A 23,858-nucleotide genomic window follows, 5' to 3' on the forward strand; every position below is an offset into this window, starting at 1 on the left:
ATGAGTCTCAGTTTCTGCTGTGACGTTTGGATGGTAGGTTCAAAATCGGTGTAAGCAACATGAAAACAAGCAAGTATTGTTTCCAGCCATGTCTATCGATTTGATCCCAGTGTACTTCTGATGGTTGCTTCAAGCAAGAAACGTACCATGTCACAAAGCTCAGATCATCTCAAGCTTGTTTTCTGAACATTATTTTGAGTTCACTGACCTTCACAGCCACCAGATCTCAATCCAATAAGGCACCTTTGGGATGGGGTAGAAGAGTAGATTTCCATAATGACTGTGTAGCTGACCAATCTGCAGAGTGTAATCATGCCATTTTATCCATAAGGACCAAAGTCTCTGAGGAATATCAGCCTTTTTGAATCTACATTATGAAAAATTAAGGGAGCTCTGAAGGCTAAAGGTACTAGCAAGGTGTATCTAATAAAGTGGCCATCGGGTGTACGTAGTCACATATTTGTATTTTATTATTAACCAAAAACAAATCAACTCAACCGAAGAAACTAATAAAAGACAGTCGAAGAACGGGGGTATGAAAACTAGTGCAGAAGAGGATGATGGGAAATGAAATAATTTTGCAAGTATTTTCTGAAAAATGGACAACAAAAACTAACCACTGGGTGGCACAAGAGGATAAACAAGGGTATTGTGAAAGTCACCGAGATTTATCCTCTGTGGACTATGAAGGTCAGTGCGAAAAGGTGTTCAGTGGATTGACTTTTTAAGTCTTGTCTAGTGGTATTTCTACAATACCTGCATATTGTAAAAACAAATGACTGCGCGGACTTTAAATTCAAACAGAACAGCGCTGAGTTATTATACGCAGACCATAATTTAGTGTAATACATAACCACTAGCATCTAAATGGTCTGAGCAATCGTGTCCTAAAAAGTGTCTGGAGTGCCTTCCTTTTCCCTCCAGCCTTTTCTCTGACGCCCTCAATCCTGCTGCCTATGCCCCCGCCCCTTCCCTCCGCTTCAGTGCTAATAAGGAGAACTAGAACGCTCCCTATATCACTGCCACATCTCATCAAGAAGGCCATGCTTCAAAAAAGCCCAACACACCGAGCGCAGAGAAAGGAGGGTGATATTACTATAGGGTCAGAGGGAGGCTAGGCAGTGCAGCAAGGCTCATTAGATCTAATAAATAGTAGGGAACAAACTCCTGTTGAGAAAGTTGAAGTTCCCTACGTATTGGTTTACTTTGCCATTAAAGCGGTGTCACATCTATATTCAGTGATGTTCCTCTGCAAGTGTCTGCACGTGCTTTGGAGCTGAAATCCAAACACACGGCCTTTGAGGCCCGAAGAGACGTGATAATCTGCACGATAACAATCAGGGCTCTCACTGCAAGAGCCTCTGACAATGACAAAGACAACAAGAAGCACTGATATTTTAAATGGCACACTTTCCAACTGCTGTGCTTTGCAAGGCAAACACTGAGACTTGAAAAGAGGGAGAGAGGAGAAGCACACAAAAAAGGGGTCATGTTTATGTTTTGCACTGGCTCAGAGATTTTTTTGTGTTTCTATGGCAATATAAAGAAGACATCCAACAGTGAGAGCAATAAAATACCTTAAAAGGAAGTAATGGGGCAGGAGAAGAGAAAAAGAGGAAAAAAAGATGTTCGGTAACGACATGCTCTTCTGAACTCTTTCCCTTTAAAACTGTCTATATGTGTCTCTCATACTGACAGATCAATTTACCTCACATTCAGTGGCTAGAATAAATGCACACTGCGCTGTGTTGGGTGTAGAAAATGTACGTGACAGAATTCAAACTACTGAAATTAATTCATAGCAGTGCTTATTCTTTTCTTTCACGGTGCTTCGAATTTGATTCCACCGATGTCCAACAGAGCATGGATGAAGGTTTCAATTCGGCATAAATGCTTTTTGTTTATTCATTTGTCTCCCTCTCCCGTGACTAAAAACAATATTTAGCAGAGCTAGATTCACAGACTGAGGAGCTACTCGGACTTATTGGAAATCACATAACATAGAAGTTACTTGTTGGTGGTTCAATTCATTTCACTCTTATTCATGTAGCCCTAAATCAAAACAACTGCCTCCCCTCCACCACCTATGAACAGCCGCTTGGCAACAAAGAGAAGGAAAAACTCCCTTTTGACAGGAAGAAACCAGGCTCAGGGAGGGGCATCTACCATGAACGGTTGAAGGTGAGAGCAGGGAGAAGAAAAACTTTAACTATTGCTATACCAATACTGTACCAGTATGTAAACTACAAGACAGCAGCATTGGTTGTAACACGTTACAAAGTAACATAATTGATGTAATCACATTCTATTTTTCAGTAACAGTAATGTAACTCAGCAAGGCATCAAGGCAGTGACGAGCACTATGGCGATAACTTTGAAGCCTCTTTTGGTTGTTTTCATCTGTGCTTTGTGTTCACACCTAAAGACCACAAGAAAGATGCAGTTGGTCCTCATTAGGATAGGGATTTGTATTGGAGTGTGGTCTAAGGTTTATATTGTTAAATGGTAATTATGAGACTGTGCATTTTAGGTCATTTGATGGCGTAACAAGAAAGTAATGGAACGAGTGGTGTAATCAATTACTTTGTTTGGTGAGTAATTAAGTTGCGTACTGCATTACTATTCAGAAAAGTAAGGAGTAATGTCCCCCACACTACAAGGTGGTAGCTAAACATTAGGTTAAAAACAATAAAACAATACATTTGGGTGCAAAAATCATCAACATTAACATTTTGACCAATGAGCCATCTCATCTTTCCATCACTTGCTGCCCTCTCTGGTCTTTCCCCCCTGTGGGCTCTGGTGGATAGTATTACAGCACTGTAGCCCTGCAGCTTTTCCTGTGAGGGTCACATTGGGTTGACAGAGAGGACCAGAGGCTGGACGGAAATGGAAGCGGTTCCTCCCGTAGGCACAGACGTTTGTCATTGCACACAAAACTCGGAAAGCCTGCAACCCTCCTGATTTAGCTGCTGGTGCAGATAATCATTACGATGATAGATTTGACCAGGTTTTTACAGCTAATGTCATCAGCTGCAGAAACATGTTAACAGAACAGCTCTGGATCTAACCCCTGTTTTTATTTCTGCAGGGATGCATCGTGTGGTCCTAAAGCGTTATACCCACAAAGGAGGTAGACCTTGATCACAAGGCTCATATTAAGTCATTAGATGTTGATGAGTCATTCCTGCCTGTTTCTACTGCGGGTGTTTTTTTTTATTTTTTGGTGTAAACAACACAGAACACATACCCCACTAAGATTAATATTAACTCACTGAAGGTTTGTTTAAAGGCAAAATTAAAAGTCAACATCTTGTTAGAGTGTCTGTGAAAATGCACCCGGTGCAGCAGCGCTTTGAGCCAACTCTCGGTATGCTAATATTCACACTGATGTACAAGAATGCTGATGTTTGCCAAGTATCACAGTGACCATGATTATTGCATTAGCATAAAAACATTTGGTAATTAGCATTAGATTCTAATTTAATTCAATTAAATCGTGACCTTTGTACAATCTATATCTTATTAATCCCAAAATGAAAATTTCTTCAGAAGATTAATACATGTTGGAGGATGAACACCCATGTTAGAAATCCCTCCATTACATGTTGAAGTATTTAAGTCTGGAGCAACCACCAAAACTAGAGTCACATCTTTCTATGTCAAAAGAGACTGAACCACATTCTTATTTATTTTTTAGCTTCATGACCATCGACTTTCTTCCCTGCAAGTGCAGCAAATGGAGGCACTTTCGCTGAGGGGACAGGGAACTCGAAGATCAAAGGTGACACAAAATTGAGATGGCCTAGCTAGTCGAACTGAAGCTCACTTTGAGTGAGGCTCAGCATGTTGCTAAAGCTGGGCAACATCAAACAGAACTTGCATATATATTACATTTCAAAATTTCATATTTTTTCCTGTTTCAGCACCGTGTTCGTGCTGTTTATTGGTATGCCTTTCGCTGCACATGCATGCATGCATGCTATGCAAGTAAAAGCAAGGAAATTAACAATTAAAAAAAAAAAAAAAAAAAAACAGCCAGCGAGAGCAGAGAGAGCAGAAGAGAGTGAGACTGCAGATATTTTTAGTGCGAGCAGATATGTCAAAAGACTTCCAAGATCAATGTGTGCCGAGCATCGCTGTAGAGCTGAATGTTTTCCCTCCCTGCTGCTGTCTGGCTCCACAGTCAAAAACAGTGTTGCTACAAGGTGAAACAAAACAACTCTGTATGCTCCGGCTTCATCTCCCTTATTTAGTTTTCTCCTCCTGTTGGAGAAAATGCTGCTCAAATGCTTTCACCGCTTGTGTCACCCCACGCTGTCAGGGGAAGGTCAATAAAAATCATGGCGGAATGATTATAAAGTCAAACGGTATGATGTGCCGCATCTATATCGCAAATACACAAGAGACGCTGAGAGGAGCAAGGACACTGACGTGCTTTACAGTTATTTCCAGTGTGCTGAAGGGGCCAGCACACTATAGCATTAGGAGATTGTCCTCAGTGTGCCCTCTTGTGTGTATTATACACTAATCACATTATTCCTGTTAATGGGGAGGGTATCCACTGACAAGCCGCCATCATGTTCTGAATGCTCACCGGCCCCATCAAGGGACAACCGATTCATTCCGAGCCACAATGAAAAAGCCCAAAGGAATACAAAAACTACCCGAGCCCTTTATGTTATGTTGGTAAATCATTTGTCACACTATATTGTGTTTGCGCAAGCCGACTGTGCCTGTGTGCCACAGCTGCGCAATGAGCATCGCTACCTGCTGATGACAGTGCAAAATACATTAATAAAACGCTTAACACAAGTGAGGCTGTGCTGTGGGCTGACTTACCAATTTACTAACAGAATGCACAGAGGAGAGCCCACATATTTCTTAAGCAGGACCGTTAGTTTACCTCGAGGAGCTGTGACATAAAACGCTACGGCATAATAACTGGAACGCCCCCGCCCTCTGGCCAGTTATCATAAAAATGAATAATCCTTATCGCCGCTTCGCACAGCCAGCTAAGATGAGCGGCAACAAAATTAGAACATAATCTTCCCGAGGGCCGAAGTATCAAGAGGACGTGATCAATAATGCCAGCAGTGGATATTTCCACATTTTCTTTTTTTTTAAAAAAGGGAAGGTGAACTTCTCCGGGCAATTCCAATACAGCAGATGGCTTGTTATTGTCATTGGGGAACTTCAAATGGTGTTGCTTGGGTGTACAGACAAAACACCATTTCCCACAGGGTAAGAATGGACCCAATGTCGAGCCCTAACAGCACCAAAAACCTGCAGACTGAGAACTGGATTTCTCACACAATTATTATACTAATCCCCGAATTGCAGTGAAAAGAATATGACTTTTACATGCTAAATTTCAAGCAGTTTTTCTACATTTGGCATTTTGGAGGGATAGCCCTAACATGGTCATCTTAGGCACACAGCTCTAGCTGTGAACGCTGTCCCCCTACCCATCTGTGACTCAAGCTTTCTATTTGTGAAGGGTCAGCCAATCAGAACAAAGCTGGAAAGTGAGGATGGTCTTAAGGGGAAGGGAACTTTTTAGCTCCCTTCCCCTTAAGACAGCTTCTTTAGGACAATCGGTTACAACGAGGCTCAATATAAGATAAGTAAGCATTATTTTGAAGTGCGAATAAATATATGTAGTCTGACCTGGGCATAATGGTCATGAACACAGTGAATAAACTGCCTGCTAAATTCTTGTGATCACACAACGGTGTGTGCATAATCTCTTATAAGCAGGGTGTGCCTATGCTCACCGATGCATCGAGACATCAATACAGCATCAGTAATGACATCTCTCCAGAGACCTTTGGCCTCGAGATGCTACGAAGCATGAAAGAGAGATGAAGGGAGACAAAGATGGAAGTGGGAGGGGGGGCAAGAGAAAAGGAGTGCAACAGAGCGGAATATGCAGGGCTTAATTAGTTGGTGATGGGCGATAAAATGTCACAAGATGAAACAGAAGTCGAGGAGTGTTGCATACTGATGACTGCGGCAGCCTGAAATCTGCATCTAACAACTCCAGGTCCACTTAGAAGCTGGTTTTGACCTGTGCATGGGAGATTAAAGACAACACACATCAGCAGGACCACAAAGAGACTTTCACCTCCACTTCAACTCCACTGGGTGCTGTGTTTTTTTGTCAGCGTCCAATGCTACGGCAATGCATCGTCTCCATTTTTCCACGCTGCCAAAATCCAGTCTGGTGCAGACTGAATTAGAGAAAAATGACTCATGGATTTGACTTGAGCTTGGCTAGTTAGAAGACTACACAATAATACCGAGGGAAGTAAATAACCAAAGGCTTTATTAAACAATTGCAGAAAGCCGAGCCTACATGATTTCCCAGAGTCTATCTCAGCACAAATAAATTGCTCGATTCCTAAATATATCTCACCAATTCTCAGGAAGACTGTAAGTAAGTTGGCAAGACATGAAAAACACTTAATCGCCAAATTGAACAAACTCTACAACGCACGCAGAAACGTCTCCATTTAAAGCATGTGTTCAGCAGCACAGAACATCATCATTAGGCTTAAAAGTATTTTAGAATAAGTGATTTGTTGGAAATACAGGGTGCTGTTTGGCGAGATGTGACTGCTCCATCTCTGATTTATCAAGGCTAAAGGGAAAAAAAAACCCAACAGACTTTTGTGAGTAAGCCGCCTAAAAATGTCAGACCACTTTACAATGTCTTGAAGCCTTGACAGAAAGAAAGAAGCTGCAGTAGTTAACACAACAAACACTCCGCATTTTAAGAGCAGCTATCATTAACTCTGTGCTCGCATCAAACCGCAGACTGTTCTTTGCCTCTTCTTCTAAAGGCGTCAGTATGTAGCATGCAAGGCTACATTTAAAAGGACTTTTCTTGAAACACAGATGTATTCGGGAAATTATCTGTGTCTCTCTTTTAAGATGAGCATTTGGGAGTAGCACTTCTTGCTGCCAGCTCCAGCATATGTGCATCTAGCAGCAGGGAAGTAAGACCGGGGAGGAGGTGAGAAAGAACTAAGAGTACCAGTGTTTTCCTCAGAAGTCTGGGATTAATTGAAAGTAATTAAGGAAGTAGGCATCTCTGCGGGGACTAGGGGCGGCCTCACCCCCACCCATCAATCAGCAGCTATCAGTGCTGAGCCTAAAACCAGCACAGTGGCAGTACATTGTGTACTGACATCACTTCTTAAGCGCTAATCGTTCATCGCCCCACTGAGCCGGGATAAAGTCAAAGAAAGTCCAAAGCTTTGCTGATGAGAAACTGACAAGCAAACTAAACAGAAACAGAAACTGTGGCTGGAAACTGACGAGGAAGAAAAGACGAAGTGATGCTGATGTGATAGACATTGATACATAGCGCACCTACGGGAGCCTTTGAAAGACACAACTTCAATTCAATTCAGTTCATTTCATATAGTGTGAAATCAAAACAACAATATCGTGGCTCAAGAGTTGGCAGTACGTCTTGTAATCGGAAGGTCGCCGGTTCGAACGCCGGCTCGGACAGTCTCGGTCGTTGTGTCCTTGGGCAAGACACTTCACCCGTTGCCTACTGGTGGTGGTCAGAGGGCCCGGTGGCACCAGTGTCCGGCAGCCTCGCCTCCATCATTGCGCCCCAGGGTGGCTACAATGTAGCTTGCTATCACCAGTTACTTAGTTAGGGACTAAGTAAAGCGCTATACAAATACAGGCCATTTACCATTCACCTCATGGTACTTTATATATAAACAATAACAGAGAGAAATCCCCAACTATCAGATGACCCCCTACGATCATGCACTTGGCAACAGTGGCAAAGAAAAACACCCCTTTTAACAGGAAGAAACCTCCAGTAAAACCAGGCTCAGGGGAGAGGCGGCCATCTGCTCCACCTGAGGGGTTAGAGGAGGGAGAAGGGCCGAAAGCTCCCAGCACACAGTTTTTGTGCTAATGTTAATGAGCTTTGAAAGCATCAGGGCCTTATCTAGTATGCACCTCAGCACTTGACAACCAGGCTCTGTCATTTTACGTGATCTGTCACTTCGCTGTGGTTCCCAAACAATTCCATATAGCATAAATCCCACTACTAGTTAATCATGGAATATTTAGCTGTGCTGTTACCAGACGGTAGCGTTTTACTACAGCACCACGCACAACGAAGGACCCATTATTTCACAAATGTTTGAGCAAAACCTACAACCTACTGCTTTTCTCCACATACTGTATCAGAACAATATGTGCTCATAAAACTTGATTTTGACACAAATTTCCACTTTTTTCATAGCTACAGTATGTAAGGTCAAAATAGCATCATGTTTTACCCACGGAAAACACAAATATTGTGCCGTCAAAGAAAAGTCAAAGGCAGCTATTTTAGACGGATGGAAGATTATTTGAGTCCCAACGACCTGCTGTCATGGGAGGCTTAGCTACCACTGTGGTGAGCTAATCTATCCCTGTGCTTGGAGTGCTACAGACAAGCAGTGCTCGGTCCTGCATCGGTATGCTGCGGAGCGCTGCGGGGGGATATGTGCGAGGGATTAGCTTGAGTTAAAACTGTAATACAGGCTGGTGCAGCGAGAGGAAATCACTTGTCTGTCTGGTCTTTGTCTGCTCTGCATTACAGCAGAGGAGAGGGTCAACAGTTCACAAGATGAGCAGGCAGCGGAGGAACAGTTAACCCCTGTGAGCTTTCATAATGTCTTGTCATTACCTCATGGCAAGGTACGTGGAAACATCTGAAATAAAGGATCTTTGCTACCAACCTTGGCCTTGCCAGTGCTCTGCAGAATGTGAACCAGCGCGCACGCCATCTCCTCCTTGTTCTTGACGCTAATCCCAGGCTCAAGCACAGAGCACAGTAGCATGTAGTTATTGGTAGTGTACTCTGCAAATTCTTTGTACATCTCCATGGGAAGGATGTTCATGCTCTGATAGCGTGCCTTAATTCTAATCATGGGACCAGACGTCTTGCCCTTGGGCGGGTTCGGGGTGCTGACGGGATACCATTTCTCCACAAACTGTCGCCCGGTGACAGCTGCGACGGGGATGTTGATGAGTCCGATGTAGTTGTTTTTGTCTTTCTTTTTCTTCTTGTCTGTGTCTTTGTAGAGGTGGGCTGTGATGGTCTTGACGGCGGGAAGGTTGCTGAACTCAAAGTGCTCTCCCCAGAAGACGTTGTCGGTCTTGAGCTTGCAGGTGGTGCGGGCGTAGAGCGAGTCGTCGAGGCAGAGCTCACAGTAGTATTTCTTTTTGGCCGGCAGATCCTTGGCTTCGATGATCCACAGCCTCAGCATGTTCTCGACCCGTCGGCTGTTGTCCTGGAGACGGAAGATGACAGGAAGTAGTTTGATCAAATTTTGAAAAGCAACATGATAAACATAATTTACTGAATAAAAAAAGGCAGTGAACAAATCCACTAAACAAACCACATAGTTGGAAAAGCAAACTGATAAAATTCGAGATCAGACCCCGACAGGGAAGTCTCACCGCTTTAAGAGTCAAAAACAACCTCGGCAGTATTTCAAACATTTCACTGAAGCAATTTAAAAACTTCCCTTTCTCCCTTCCATTCCCGATCATTAAAGAGCTAAGAAATATCCTACATTATTTCACAGAGTGCTAACCCATTCTTATGTCATCAATTGATTTTGCCAAGAGCGGGCATATTTTTGGCCCATTATTCACACTGCCTTTGAAAACTACCTCCCAAAAAGAAGAGAGGAGATAAGAATTACATTATTTTTAAAAAAAGAGGAAAAAAAAAGAAAAAGAAGTGGCAGAGCGTCTTACAATCACGAGAACTACTTTAGATCTCTGGAGTGCTCAGAACTCACCGGTATCTGAATACGTTTCACATTTTTTTTAATGGTGCAGTTAAATTTCGTTTACGCTTCGTGTTTCTGTTGCTCTTCATCTTATTTTTGATGTCTCCGCCATTCATTTAAGTGCAGCTACATGAAACGGGGAGCTGAAATTTGAGGCACTAAGCTGAGTTACAGACACCTACAAAGAAAAGACGGGCCTTTTTTTTTTTCCTCCCCAAGGCTTTTTAACTTGCTTCTATTTGTAACTGAAAAACATACATATGTCTCTATCAAAATATCATCGTGCTCTTCTACATATTGCCTGGTTATGTCACAGTCTTACATAAACCTTCAAGGAATGTCAAGGGATCGCACTTGTGTTCCTTTCCAGGTCCGTCCCCCACAAATCTAGAGAATAAACCCTCCAAATGATGAGCACTTAACTTCCTTATTAATCTCTCCAACAGACGGCAAATATCTTGACTTGCGTGATTCATGTGCTGAGTCACTGCGCACATGATAATTAAAGCACAGTTCTACCATTTGACGTAACCAAGCAGGAAATTAAAAGGGTAATTAAATATGCTGCTGTTTGCTCTTTAAAAGCGTTTTCATTCTTCAACTGCAGTTCGGTTAGCCTTGATAAAAATACTTAGGTTTAGAAAGAAAACAATCACACAATTGGTGTTTGCCCAGTGAGTGCACTGAATGTTTTTGCTTTCTACAACTGATTGCAAGTGGTTGACCTTAGGCTGAGTGTGCAACGCCCTCAACCTCTGGACAACCAACTTTCACTCGCAATTTTACTCTTCAAATCTATGAGGCTTTGGCAGTATTCTGAATGTAAGTAGCCAATGGGAATTTCTCTGTTTGTAGACGACAAAGGATTTCCAGTTTTCACCTTGTTTATCTCAGTTAATCACCTCATTATCATAAAGAGCGCGCACCGAATTACAGACTAATTGCAAACTTGACCCAATTTAATTGCAAACTGATTGCAGACTGTCTTTTTTATTGCGTTTTCGTCACCATCTTGGTGCCTCAAAGTTGCTTTGAAGATGGCAACTGGCTGCAAGCGGTCACAAACCTGGTCTCAACCTTTCAAAGGCAGCTCAATCTCAAGTTCCTTGTTCACAGTCACTATAATTGTGCTCCTGCTGCAGTCTCCAGCCACTGCCTTCCTTAGTGACTGTGATCATTAGGAAGCCATTCTGGCAGAAAGATCCGAGTGCAAACTGTGTGCAGTAGCCTTTATGTAACCAAAACTGAAACTGCTTTTTCACCGAGATGTATGATCTTAAAAACGCCATAGTTTTCTTGACTGTCTAACCTGGTATAGGTAATATCATAGTAGTGGTGGATTAGTGGTAGTAGATATATTTAAAGTGCTTTAGAGAAAAATTACGAAATAAAGTTTAATTTTTAAAAACATTTGCTAAAAAAATGCATTTCATCCACTCAAAACACACATATCAAAAGGGCTAAGACAAGGAACATTCCAGAGCTATTTAAGAACCCCTCCACACCCCCAACGCCGCCACTTCTCCACATCTAATTAATGAGTAATTTGCTAAATAATGACGGATGAAAGAGTGAAGAGGCTGAGTGAGCAGGACTATTTCCCTGGCTTAAAATGTTTGCCACCTTCCCCTTGTCACAGCTGTTTGTCAGGATCCCAGATGGTACTGAAACATAAAAAGCTCTTTACATGTTGCCTGTATGCCTTCTTCATCAAACCTGACGTGCACACATCGGATTCTTGCTGCGTGAGTTGCAACACAGTGTAAACTCTGTATGGCTCTGTCCTCATCACTGTTTCAAAGTGTTTGGAATTGAGACACTTGTGTATGAACATATTACCACTGAATACTTCACACCCACTGTGTGTTTTTTCATACTCACCTTGTTTGGTTGTACAGCCCTCCTCAGATTCTCCATCCATTTGTCTCTTTCGGCTGCTGAACGGCATGAGAAACATTTGCTTCCTGTGGAGGTAGTGACCTACCACAGAGAGAAGGGAAAATTTAAAATGCTTTGGTGATACTGTCAGAAAAAAAATAGAACAGTGAAGGTTTCACTAAAACTTTGCTCATAAATACCACAGACAGCAAAAGAATGGTAGGAGCATCTTCAGTCTCCTTATGTGAGAGCTGTTTTTGAAACTGGATGGTTTAAAATAAGCACAGCAGGATGAATGGTGAACAGAGCACAGGGCAGAAAGTTTAGGATAGTATTGGGTCGCTTCCCTCCAAGAAGCTCCCTTCTTGACAATTCAGCCCTTAATGCAGTGATTAAAGACAAAGTCTGTCATAATTTGTTTTGAATTTCTCTGCTCCAACAACAATAATTACAAGACATCAAATTTCATGTAGTAATTAAAGAAACTGCCCACTGTACTTCCATTGATTTTCTGTAACTAGAGAAAAGTCATCAAGAGTTAATCACAACATTGTGTGTTCCACAATAAAGAGAAGTTGGCTCTATCATGACTTTTGATTGCGACTGGTCATCAGCAGCTCATAAAGAAGGAGATTTACAGCAAAGACAGGGGATTAGAGGACTCGCTGGTTCCAAAAATATTCCTGCTAGAGGCTGAATGATATAGGCTTTTTAAGACAGATACCAACACCAATATTTGGGGACTTAGAACTCCAATATATCGGCTGATATTATGAATCATGAACAGATTTCCATTACATTTGTTATCTTTAGTTACTTATGAGTCTTTCTCAAGATAATATGGGAATGCAGTTTAAAAATAATGTCATTTTATTTTGTCTTACTTGTTCACGCTCTGCTCGATTCTGCTGGAATCAACTGCTTGTTGCGTTTGTGGCGTTTCAAAGACGGGTTGCCAAATGATGACACCAATATATTTGCAAATAACTAATATTGTCCTACGGACTCTATTTCCCAAACTAATGATTAAAATTTGTGAATTAGTAAACTATGGCACAGGGGGGCTCCTGGATAAATAGCAATACTAAAGATTTGTTGTGACCATTAGTTTTAATTAGCTTTTTCTCAGCTTTTGAGTATTATTATTGTGTAGATATGACAGATGGCACTGAATGCCCAGGAGCTTCAGCTAGTGTTGTTGCTAGAATAATATTAAAAAAATGTACCAAGCAGTTCCAGATTCTTCTTTCCAGCTTTAGTTTTTCTTATGTGATCTGAAACTAAAATCTTGGGGGCGAGGGGCAGATTAAGGAAATACTCAGCAAAAAAAAAGTCCTACTTTGAGTTGAGAAAAAGCCAGTTAAGGGTTATAGCAAACCCAAAATGGCGTGTTGTGGTAACTGGGAAAACAACACAGAGTCGTTACTTCACTCGAACTACAAATAAAGGCAGGCTCATTAAAATTAATGAATATTTCAGCTGTTAGCTTATTCTGGGATTCTGCTGCGCATGCAGAAAAGCTGCAGAACAAACTGTAAATCCAAAAACTGACTTTTCCTGTAAGCTCAGCTTTGATGGCTGCCAGCATCTGGATGTCAAATTCAGATACAGTTGATGACTGTCAGCTATGTGTGTAGTTGTAGTAAGTACATTAACTATTGAATTATTTTATTTCACAAGCAAAGCAGCATATAGGCTGTGTGTGGATGCATATAGCCCCCCCGTCCCCCCGACATCCTCTCACCTCAAAGCAGTAGTCTTGCCCGAGGATGCTGCTGTGAACGGGCTTGATGATAACCTCGTCCTCCATACTTAGGTCCAGGGCTTCCACAGCGCTGCTGGGGCTGAGCAGTGATTCATGGGAGCGGGACTCCTTCAGCCTTGGCATCAGATGAGATCTAAAAGCGGAGAAAGAAGAAGAGAAAACTGAATCACCCTGCCGAGTTTGACGGGCAGGAGCGAGAGAGGAAGCATATGGGCCGCCCATAACAGCAAGCGCGAAGGAAGCGAGCGCGAGGAGGACGAGGAGAGGATGCTCCACTTGCCTTCGAGTCAGCCGACGAGTTCGCACGCTGCGCTTATATCGACACATTCACGCAGCCACTTCTAAGCACGGCGATAGCAGATGCTTTGTGGCTCCTCATTTACAAGTTGGAGCATCAATGAATTAATGAAACGAGCTCGGAGGATTGACTCAAGCTGTTCTGCCAACTAATGCAGCAGAACCACCATAAATAGGAAGTTAAGCATTTTACAGATTATCATTAATGTTCAGACATCCGTGATGCAATCATCTTCCACCGCTATAAACCCGCTTCATAGATGCTTTTTTGCATTTAGGACCCAAAACACAACAGCATTCTCTGGCTCAGAGTGCCCTTAGAGAAACGTTCAATAGTTTGTCAAAGACGGCCCCTAAGCCCACAATTCACAGGCATTTTTTTTTTTTTTAGCCAAAGAAGATTAAGAGACAAAGTAAAGAGCTTTCCACTGTTTGCTGTGTTTGATGTTGCCCTACTTTGTCTTTACAGAAGAGTTGGATTGAGTGTCACTTATGACGAGCAAATGTGTCTCTACGCCGTGTATATATGCTGGTGAGCAACATTAATTTGAGATTTCCACATCATGAAGTCAACCAACATCATCCAGAGTCAAAAACAAGCACTTAGCGCTCGCGTGTTTCCTTTAACCACTAACCCTACGATCCCCACCGCATCGCAGCTGGAAGAGGATGAAAAGTTAAATACTGTAACATCAGTGAGGGCTGCACGCAGCAACAGGCACGCTACATAACATCAGCCCCTGATGCTCCAATACTCGAGAGGAAGATGAAGACAAGGGTTCAATTGCTCATGTAATGAGTGAGAACAGTCTTTTAACAGTGCCCTCTATGGACGGCTTACACACTAATCCCATGCATGTGTGCGCGCGTGTGTGTGTGTGTGTATACTGTACATATTTTCAGCGGAGTAGAGGAAGAGCTTTTCAGGAAAAATGCAGCAGCCGTAATGACAGATTAGTGATTGCGTGCGGCCCTTTGTAGAGTCAGTCAGCTTTGTTGCCAAATCCTCTGTGCAATGTGAAGTGGATAATGACCTGGACACTGTGCTTTTTCCCACCTTTTTTTTTTTACTTAATAACAAACGCACACACACGCACACATACACAAGTGTACAGAGGAAAATGCCATCCTGTGAAATAGAAGAAAAGAATACAACAAGGTGCAAAATACAGAAAAAAGGAGAGGAAAAAAAGCCTTAAGGATAGCTCTGAATATGAAAATCCAGTTTTAGAAGCTCTTACTCCCCCAGCACAGCTGGAGAGGAAGTGACTTTGCACCTTCCTCTGCTTTGTGATTGGCTGACAGGGTACTGGGCAGAACAGAGAGCAAGTAAAATAATCAGAAAGGAGGGGAAATGGGGATTTTTTTTCTCTTGCTTTTTTTTTTTTGGTGGGACGTTCCGTCAGAAACAGGAAGGGAATGTCCACGGACCACAGTTCAAACTCCTAAAGCTGCACGGATGATTCTAAGGGAACTAACTGCAGGAAAACAATCCGTCAGAGCGCTGCTTTAATGAACTCGTAGCACGTGCATTTCTCATACTGAGGCAGAGGTGAACAGGGAGCGTGAGCATTTAATCTGTAAAAGAATGATCCAGAATTTGACTAAAGTACAGAAGAACTGCCTCAGAAAGAATGCACTGCGTCCCCTAAAAGGCATCCATTTCATTCTTACATAATGACTCTTTTTTTTTTTCCTCTCAGCATATTGTATTAGAAGAACATTAGTGTCAGCGAGAATTGTGCCAGACTGTGAAAGTATGAATTGATAAATAAATATGCTGCCTGTCATCTGTGTGGCACTGTATTAAACTGTGCCGCGACGTGTAATTTACAGCCTATTGTGGGCCGCTTCACCATAACGACAGTAAAAGAGTGTCTGACGTCTGAATCCTGTTCATAACGTCTACATCTGACAAAGCCTTTATGCCAACCTCCTGCAAATGACAACCTGCAATACAAGCAGGACATGGTGCTTTCTCCTTTTCATTCCTACCACCCTCAGCTTCAGCCATTATAAGAAAACGTCCTTCTTTGTCCTTGGCAATCCTTCAGTAACTTGTATCTACGCTTCCCTTCATCTGTTTAGGTGGGGGTCCACGTTTCACATCGACTACCTGACACATATCTTTCCAGCGCTTTCTCTAAGTTGTGCTTCAGATTTGTTTCACTCACTGTGTTCTTCTGGCTTTCTTTTTAAATATTACAGATATTTCAAACCAGTGGCTCATAACGCAAGAAAATAAATATGCAGAAATACGTGCTCGTGTAACGCTTGATTTAGACTTCTGTGGGGAAATGCATGTTGTAAGCTATGACATAACTGGAAACCCCTTTTAACCCCTAAGCCATAACCTTGCACGTAACCTGATGCGCAACCCCCAAGAAATGTAACTGTAGTCCCGGACAAGTAGCCAGGATAATAAATACATTCACATCGACAAAAGAGGATTGCATTTTTAATCAACCAAGTACCTCTTATGTGATGGAAGGCATGACGGCCCCCTGTTGGGTTTTTATTAGATGCTAAAGTTTCGAGATGTTGCCAACATGAACCAGAGTCTCCCGTCTGGATTCAAACTGCAGACTTTACATGTTCATTTAAACCCATTTTGATCCTTTATGTTTTTGTCTTGGATGAGAGACAGTTTTTTTCCTACCGTTACTGTTAAACCAGCTTCTACCTGCACCTTTTTCTTTTCTCAGCTTTTCCACTTCAGCCAAATTGCAGAATCCTTTTTCTGACTGCAGAGCAAAATGTATCAACAACAACAACAATCCGGGTGGTTGTTCCGCACATTTAAAATAGCCCCCCCAAAAAACAAAAAAAAAACCAAGGAGGGATAGAGACTGGTGAAAATATTCTTCGATCGGCGAGCGCTGTGTGGGAAAGCAAAGCTGCTGCTCTTCCAGTACGTAATTGTCTCTGAAGGACTGTTTAAATTTCTTTTTTTATAATCCCAGAAACCTGGTAGTGTAGCTGTACATTCACTATTTAGGAATTTATGCTGCTGCATCAGGCCAAATCCCATCAGCCCACTGTGAGAACTAGACAGACTGTGTTCTGCTCTGCCAGCCCTAATACTGACTCCTAACTGAGTTTCCATTGAACCTCGGCAGAGTAATGGATCCTGAGTGTGTCTGGGCTTCACCCAGTGCGCTTTGTGTCTGCATCCTGTAAAGAGAGTTCATCAGATAGGCTGTCTGGGCTCCGATACAGTCTGAAACATCAGGCGCTTATAGGCGTCAGTGTACTTAGACGCATAACACTGCACTGGCTACACCGCAAGGGAGTATGTTTGTACTGGGAGCTCGAGATGGCTGAATTAATGGAGTGCGACGCAAAGAAACAGCACTCTCAAAATCCACATCCCACTGAGCTACTACAAGAGTTTGCTTTGTTTCACTACAATCATATGAACTACAACAAAAACACATTAACGTGCACGTGAATTAGTGCTAATCTCCACATGGGAAATAAATGCCCTCTTTGTGTTGTCGTTCCAATAACCAACAACCAGAACGAGCCAAAAGAGCAAAGTTAACCCTTCCAACATGACGAAAAACAATAAACCCAGGCAGGGTGTTAAGTCTTCTTGATTTTGGCGGTTACTGTGGATACCACCCCCACGTCCAGTGTTTACACAGCATTTAGTTAGTCCAACATTCACAACAATCGATACTCTTCCAATTTGCATGCTGGCACGACAGTTAGTTGTTAATCGTCCTCTCTACTAAGCACACAAGAGACAACATATTAGCAACCACAGCCAATCAAAGACAAAGGATGACAAATTAGTACTTGCTAAATTTTTGATGCCATCTAACTCATTCTTTCAGAAGCGAGATGAACTTATTTTATTCCAAAGTAATTGTGAGACATTATCTAGCCAAACTTAAAAAAGAGGCAAAGACACATAAAGTTAAAAAGAATTCAGGAGAGAAATGCATACAAGTTTAAAATATCTGTGTATGGTTTCTGATGGAAAGTTGGAAAGCGATTCAACTTTTACAGCAGGAGCACAGAGGGTACAGACGGTTGAAAAGTTGCCTATTATCACTTTAACTACGATGTGTGCCTTTGTGCAACTATAAATACTGTCAGCAAAAAAAGAGAAACTCTCTGTATTAAGAACAAACATCAATACTGTTGGACTGCCTGCTCTATAACCGATCGATTGGCTACAGGATCGAGAAAAAAAAAAGTCCATAAGGGGGTCTAAGATTATCCATAAGGGGTTAGGGTTAGGGTCATTATGGTCATTCATTATCCATAAATGAATTACAAACAAATATAAAAAGGTAGTTTTGCAGCGTCAATCCCGAGCAGTAGATTCCATTGTGTCCGTTCTCGTGATATGATTTTTCTATTCTGATGAGCGAAGGCTTTGCATCCAGCATGAGTGTAGCTGTCAGAGCTATTCGAGATGCTGCTCGATGTGCCTGCAGTTAGAAAGCAGGTATGAGCCACACTTATTGAATTATATGGTAAATGGCCTGTATTTGTATAGCGCTTTACTAGTCCCTAAGGACCCCAAAGCGCTTTACATATCCAGTCATCCACCCATTCACACACAGGTGATGGCAAGCTACATTGTAGCCACAGCCACCCTGGGGCGCACTGACAGAGGCGAGGCTGCCGGACACTGGCGCCACCGGGCCCTCTGACCACCACCAGTAGGCAACGGGTGAAGTGTCTTGCCCAAGGACACAATGACCGAGACTGTCCAAGCCGGGCTCGAACCGGCAACCTTCCGATTACAAGGCGAACTCTCAACTCTTGAGCCACGATCGCCCCATAGGTTGAAGTTGTAAAATGTTGCTTTTTTTGTTTCTTTTTGTTTTGTTTTTGTAAATGTACCATTTACCTTCTGGGTTAAAAGTCGGTTGCCTATTCCTCCTAACAAAAAAACAAACTGGTTCGTGCCCCAAGGCCACTGATGTAGTGCTCTTTTGCTGTGAAACCAGTCAAAGACATTTGGGGTTAGAAACTGCAACACAATGCTTAAACCAGTTCTTTGTAACACTATACCTAAAGCAATGTCCAACACAGTGACTTTTCATCACATTTGCGCCTGAAGCATTCTCCAGCTTCTGCAGCTGGCCTGGCTCATAGATGGTCCTCAAAGCAAAAAAAAAAAAAAAAAAAGATCCAGGCAGCCGGCAGCAACTACTCTGCAAGCACCTGGGCCCCTAACTCAAAGCATCAAAGAGGAGAGCATCACACTTAACAAACACATGCTGCACAAACACACGCACACACATAAACACACACAGAGTAATTGTTCTAGCTTGATTATGAAACACGTGCACTACATGAACAGGAAAGCAGACAAACAGACCATTATTCATGCATCAAGCCTCATACAATGAAGTGTCCATTATTCCCACTGCTTTGGCGCTGACTCAGTGGAAAGGACCAGTGGAACAAAAAAGTGTCTGTCACACTGGCTGCAGAAAACTCTGTCATGAGTCCGATCGCTCGTTTGATCCAGGCAGACGTGGGGAGTCTCTCTCAGAGCTCAGCCTGAATAATGAGGCAATACGGACTCAGGGAGTAATGTTGAGGAAAAAAAATAAATCTCACAACACTCACTGTCAGAATTCTTTTTTCTTTTCTTTTTTTGCATTCGTGTCCTCGTTTCACATTTTATTCAGCGACAGAACAGCATTTTGGGTAAACCATGAACATGTACGTTTTCCTGCATCAACCAGCCATCTGTCGACTGTCATCGGAACAGTTGGGTGATGGGTAGCAAGAGAATATACACTAAACAAAAAAAGAAAAAAAAATCTGGCCCATAGTAAGAGCAGGAAAGAATAGCAGTCAAAGAAAAGGAGACAAAAGGGATCTTGTCAGATGCTGCTGGTGCAGAACAGTGGATGTGTGAGCTGCACCGCTGACATGTGGCTACAGGCCTCGGAGACCAAACAGCAATCAGGCCAGCCGGCGGATCCAGTCAACAGAGCAACAGAGCAAACCTCATCCAGAGCTGAAGCCTGACACACGGTGAAAAACCGATCTCTTGAGATGAAGACGAGGTTGCCGATGAAATGAATTTGTGATGTGGCGCTGAAAGAGACGGTCCACTTACAATTGGGTTTGCGGGAGGACATTTGCACATAATATCTGAGCTTCAACTCTTAATTAAAAGCTCATCCATCTGTGACGTGGTTGAGTTCCCCGAGTGGCTAAATGGCGTGGCTGCGAGAGTCGCGACGTTGACAGCGAAAGCCGTAAAAAACATTCATGCACATGTAAACGGGGGTAACACAGACGTCAGTCCAAAACTAGCATGTTAGCACTTCGTGGTACCTATTCTTGATGGCGGTTTTGACACTTTAGGCTTCTGCGCTGCCAGTGGTCTTAATAGCACACAAGACAAATGAGAAATCACACTGGGAAGTGGGAATACTGACCCAGGGAATAAAAGAACGAGCGCTGGCATGAACGTTTTTTGCGAGGAATAATAAGAACCAGTTAGAGCTGTACGTGGACCACACATTGGCTTAGAGTATAGTAGAGAAGAAATAGCGCCACACAAGAGGGACTTTCATATACATAGAGGAAGGAAGCTTTTAAAGGAGCGAATGAGACACAGAAAGACATGCACACCCCTTTCCACACAAAAGGGACAAATACACACAGGAAAGGAGGGACCTAGCTCTAGTATTCAGTATCTCCTAAATGATCAGCTCCTTGAGCCCACCCCCACCCCCCCTCCCCCCTTTTAGGCATCTGTAGGGATGTCTGACTCAGAGTGCTGGCAGACACATTACAATGTGGAAAGCATTGGCTGGTAGCTGAGATCAGGTGGTTGAGGAGCAACTGTTGGAGAGAGCTAAGGCAGCCGCTGAGCCTGTCTTGTAACACTCGTGCACACACACACACACACACACACACACACACACACACACACACACACACAGCTTGATTACAGTGAGTGTGCAGTCTCCCTGCGAGACTGGGAGGTAATTCAGTGTAACATCTGCCAGGACACTCGCAGCAGGAGGCCAATGAGGACTGCTGAAGCGCTGAATTGGTGTGGGGGCCGAGCTTTTGGCTTGGAGCTGGTGCGCTGAGTGAAAGAGAACAGGACAGCTGGCTGCAAAGACAATGGCTGCATACAGAATGACTGAATGATGATCTGCGAGGACTGTTTGGTTGTCATTGGCGGTGATGTCATAGCATGTGGTAAATCCCTCTTACACGTTTCATTTTTCTAACCCAGGTCAGTAAAGGGTCAGAAAAAGGGTCTATCAAAACATATTGTACAGTTTCTTCAGGACGGGGAAACCGACTGTGGATCCATAGCTGTACTCATAATTACATCAGGCGTGAGGCAATCAAGCCAAGAGATTTTATAGTAAGGTCAAAGGTTATACTTATTGGTGACTCTTTAAATCAAAGCTAAAGGGCAAGGGTCACAGTATTGACCACCAATGAATTATGAGCACCGCATCAATGCACTTCATGTGATGAAAAGAAGGGGAAAAAATATCCTAATGATTTATTATGATCAATAAGGTGTTATCAGTGTCTTATTTTTCCCCATACAATATGAATCATAGAAAGAAAATCCTGAACAACAGGACGAGCCCCTGTGAGCAAGAACTTGGCGACAGTGGAAAGGAAAAACCCCTTTTTAACAGGAAGAAACCTTCAGCAAAACCAGGCTCAGGGAGGGGCAGCCATGTGGTGTGAGCGGTTGGAAGTGATGGAAAGGAGACAAGACCAAGGTCACGCTGAGAGATCCGGTCTCTGGATCCAAACTGGGAGGCGGTTCCACAGAAGAGGCGCCTCAAAGCTGAAACCCTGCCTCCCATTCTACTTTTAAATAGCCTAGGAACCACAAGTAAGCCTGCAGTCTGAGAAAGAAGTGCCCTGTTGGCACTATAAGGTATTTAAGTTGGGGCTTGATTATTAAACAGCGTGTATGTGAGAAGAAGGTTTTAAATTGGATTGTGAATCCAGCAGGGGTTAAATTCAGTCCACAACTGAATGTCAGTTAAATCAATAAAAAGCACCTTGAGGCAACTGTTACACGCGCTATACAAATACAACTGGATTGTTTTAAAGTTTATCATCAGACAGACAAACACACTTTCCATTAAACATCACCCATTTTTTTTTGTTCATTAGCCATTATTGATTTTTTTTATTTAATCTTATCACCTGGGGAAGTTCAACATATAGGCTCTAACAACAAACCTCCACAGTGACATTAATAGACTATTAGGATCAGGACTGTCACATACTAGCGGGTATGACTCAGGCTGAGAATACCTAAGGTATGCCAAGGTCACGGAAACAGTGTGAGCATCTGTGCTCATGTGCTGGATTCACGTGTGAGCATTTTACGCTGAGAAAGAAACACAAATTAGTAAGAAGCAACAAAGCTTCTCTCTTGAACTCTTGCATAACTGCTAAGTGCTCAGGGAACATGGATTAAAAAAACAAACCAAAAAAAAAACAAAACATGCAAATGAGCAGAGGAGATGAGGAAGTGTGTTTTTCACTTCTTGACCTGAATATGCAAACACCCCAGTGGCTTTTGGACAACGAAGCAGGCGAACACCGGAGTTTACGAGGAGAAAAGGGCAGAGACTTTTCTTCCCACACAATACGGCAAAACTGAGATGGGAAAACAACAAGTAGCTTACGATCGCTGCATATAGCATCCCCCCCCCCCCCCCCCCCCCCCTTCATAGCTGCATTTTTATTCATATCAGAGTTAGATAGTTATTTTCACACATAATTGGCTCTAAACTTCAGAGCGTGCTGTCAATACAGAGATCTTATTTGCAATCTAAAGCCAAGATTTGCCTCTGGCATTGAATAGTTTTCATCTCCAAGTCTAAACCTGTCTTTCTTTTTTTCCTCTAGCCACCTTCCTGTCCGACTGTTCAGATGTATTGCACTTTTACTCCTTCTTTTTCCTTTTACAAATCATTTCATAAGGAAAACACTTTGTCATTTATGTACTAAAAACTAGTTGAACGGAAGCCACACTGTACAGTGAACCCTTGAGACGGATGCAACAACAGAGGTCTCCAGAAACCACAGAGTGCAGCTGTGCTGTAGCTATCCACAGCAGCAGTCGTTCCCCTGGACACAGCATTAAAACAAAAGTGACACTTACGATTTACTAAATAGGTGAAACATTCTCCAGCAGGACCTCTCGGAGCCGGATTCCCCCAAACACACAACTCTACGTTGGATTGCATTCCTCGCTAGTGAACCGTCCCTGCGTTTTCCTTGACTATTTTTGAGTCTCTGGGAACGTGGCTGGAGACTCTGCCCTCTGAGTTACACCACACCGCTCCCTAAGGATGTCTGCTGCTACTAACACACACCCATCTCCACATCCCATTTAAAAAGACAGCGCTGTTATTTAGGACAGGCCTGCCCACACTGCACTTTGAAATTACACTGGCATAAAATAAAGCACAAGTAACAGCATGAAAAGTTCAAGGGGCTTTGATATAATGCTTTGAGGTCACTTTAACTTATCCAGGATTGTGTATTCATATATGGGTGCTGCCTTTAACCACCAAGTTAAACCAACAAGTCATTTAGTTCCAACTTTTAAAAAAAGAAGTTAATCTAGCTGTGCTCGTTCTCTGGGACACACACACTTTCAAAGTCATCAGATCAGTCTCCTCTGCTTTTTCTCACACTGACATAGGCCTTGTACTGGCAGCCAGGAAGTCAACCCCCACCCCAGCTCCACCACCACCCACCCCCCTCTCTCGTTCCCTGTAGCAGGAAACAATGGCTCAGCCTTCAGTACCATGTTCTGTGGGAAAATCCTGGTTCCTTGGCTAGCGAGTAGGACTCAAGGAAAAAGGAGAAGAAAAAAAAAGAATGAGAGAAGAAGGTCCACACAAAAAAAAGAACAGAGCGAGACAAGAAGAAGAAGAAAATGAGGCCAACCAAGTTTAGGAAATGGACACGCTGCCAGATGTGTCGCTTGTTTTTTGCTTCCACTCCCCCTCCCATTTTCCACATAGTTGGTGACCTGGTGACGGAAGACATGGCTGCTGAGACAGGCTGTCAAAAACACCTCAATTCAAACTGATGCCCGAGTTACAAAA

General features: G+C 42.9%; 1 protein-coding gene across 12 annotated transcripts in view; it reads right to left on the reverse strand.

Annotated features, from left to right (window-relative positions):
- dab2ipb (DAB2 interacting protein b) overlaps positions 1-23,858 on the reverse strand; it is a 179,309-nt gene that overhangs the window by 36,039 nt on the left and 119,412 nt on the right. For 11 of the 12 annotated variants that reach the window (XM_082542352.1, XM_082542351.1, XM_082542354.1 and 8 more), the window contains 3 exons: positions 13,444-13,597; positions 11,703-11,801; positions 8,760-9,314 (listed from right to left, as the gene is read on the reverse strand). In XM_082542352.1, coding sequence (XP_082398478.1) covers positions 8,760-9,314; positions 11,703-11,801; positions 13,444-13,597 — 808 coding nt within the window. Of the gene's footprint in view, positions 1-8,759; positions 9,315-11,702; positions 11,802-13,443; positions 13,598-22,903; positions 23,103-23,858 lie in introns of those variants that run through there. The other variant, XM_082542360.1, reaches the window with a different exon arrangement.

The sequence above is a fragment of the Aulonocara stuartgranti genome (genome assembly GCF_965226115.1).
Source record: "Aulonocara stuartgranti genome assembly, chromosome: 7".
Classification (NCBI taxonomy): domain Eukaryota; kingdom Metazoa; phylum Chordata; class Actinopteri; order Cichliformes; family Cichlidae; genus Aulonocara; species Aulonocara stuartgranti.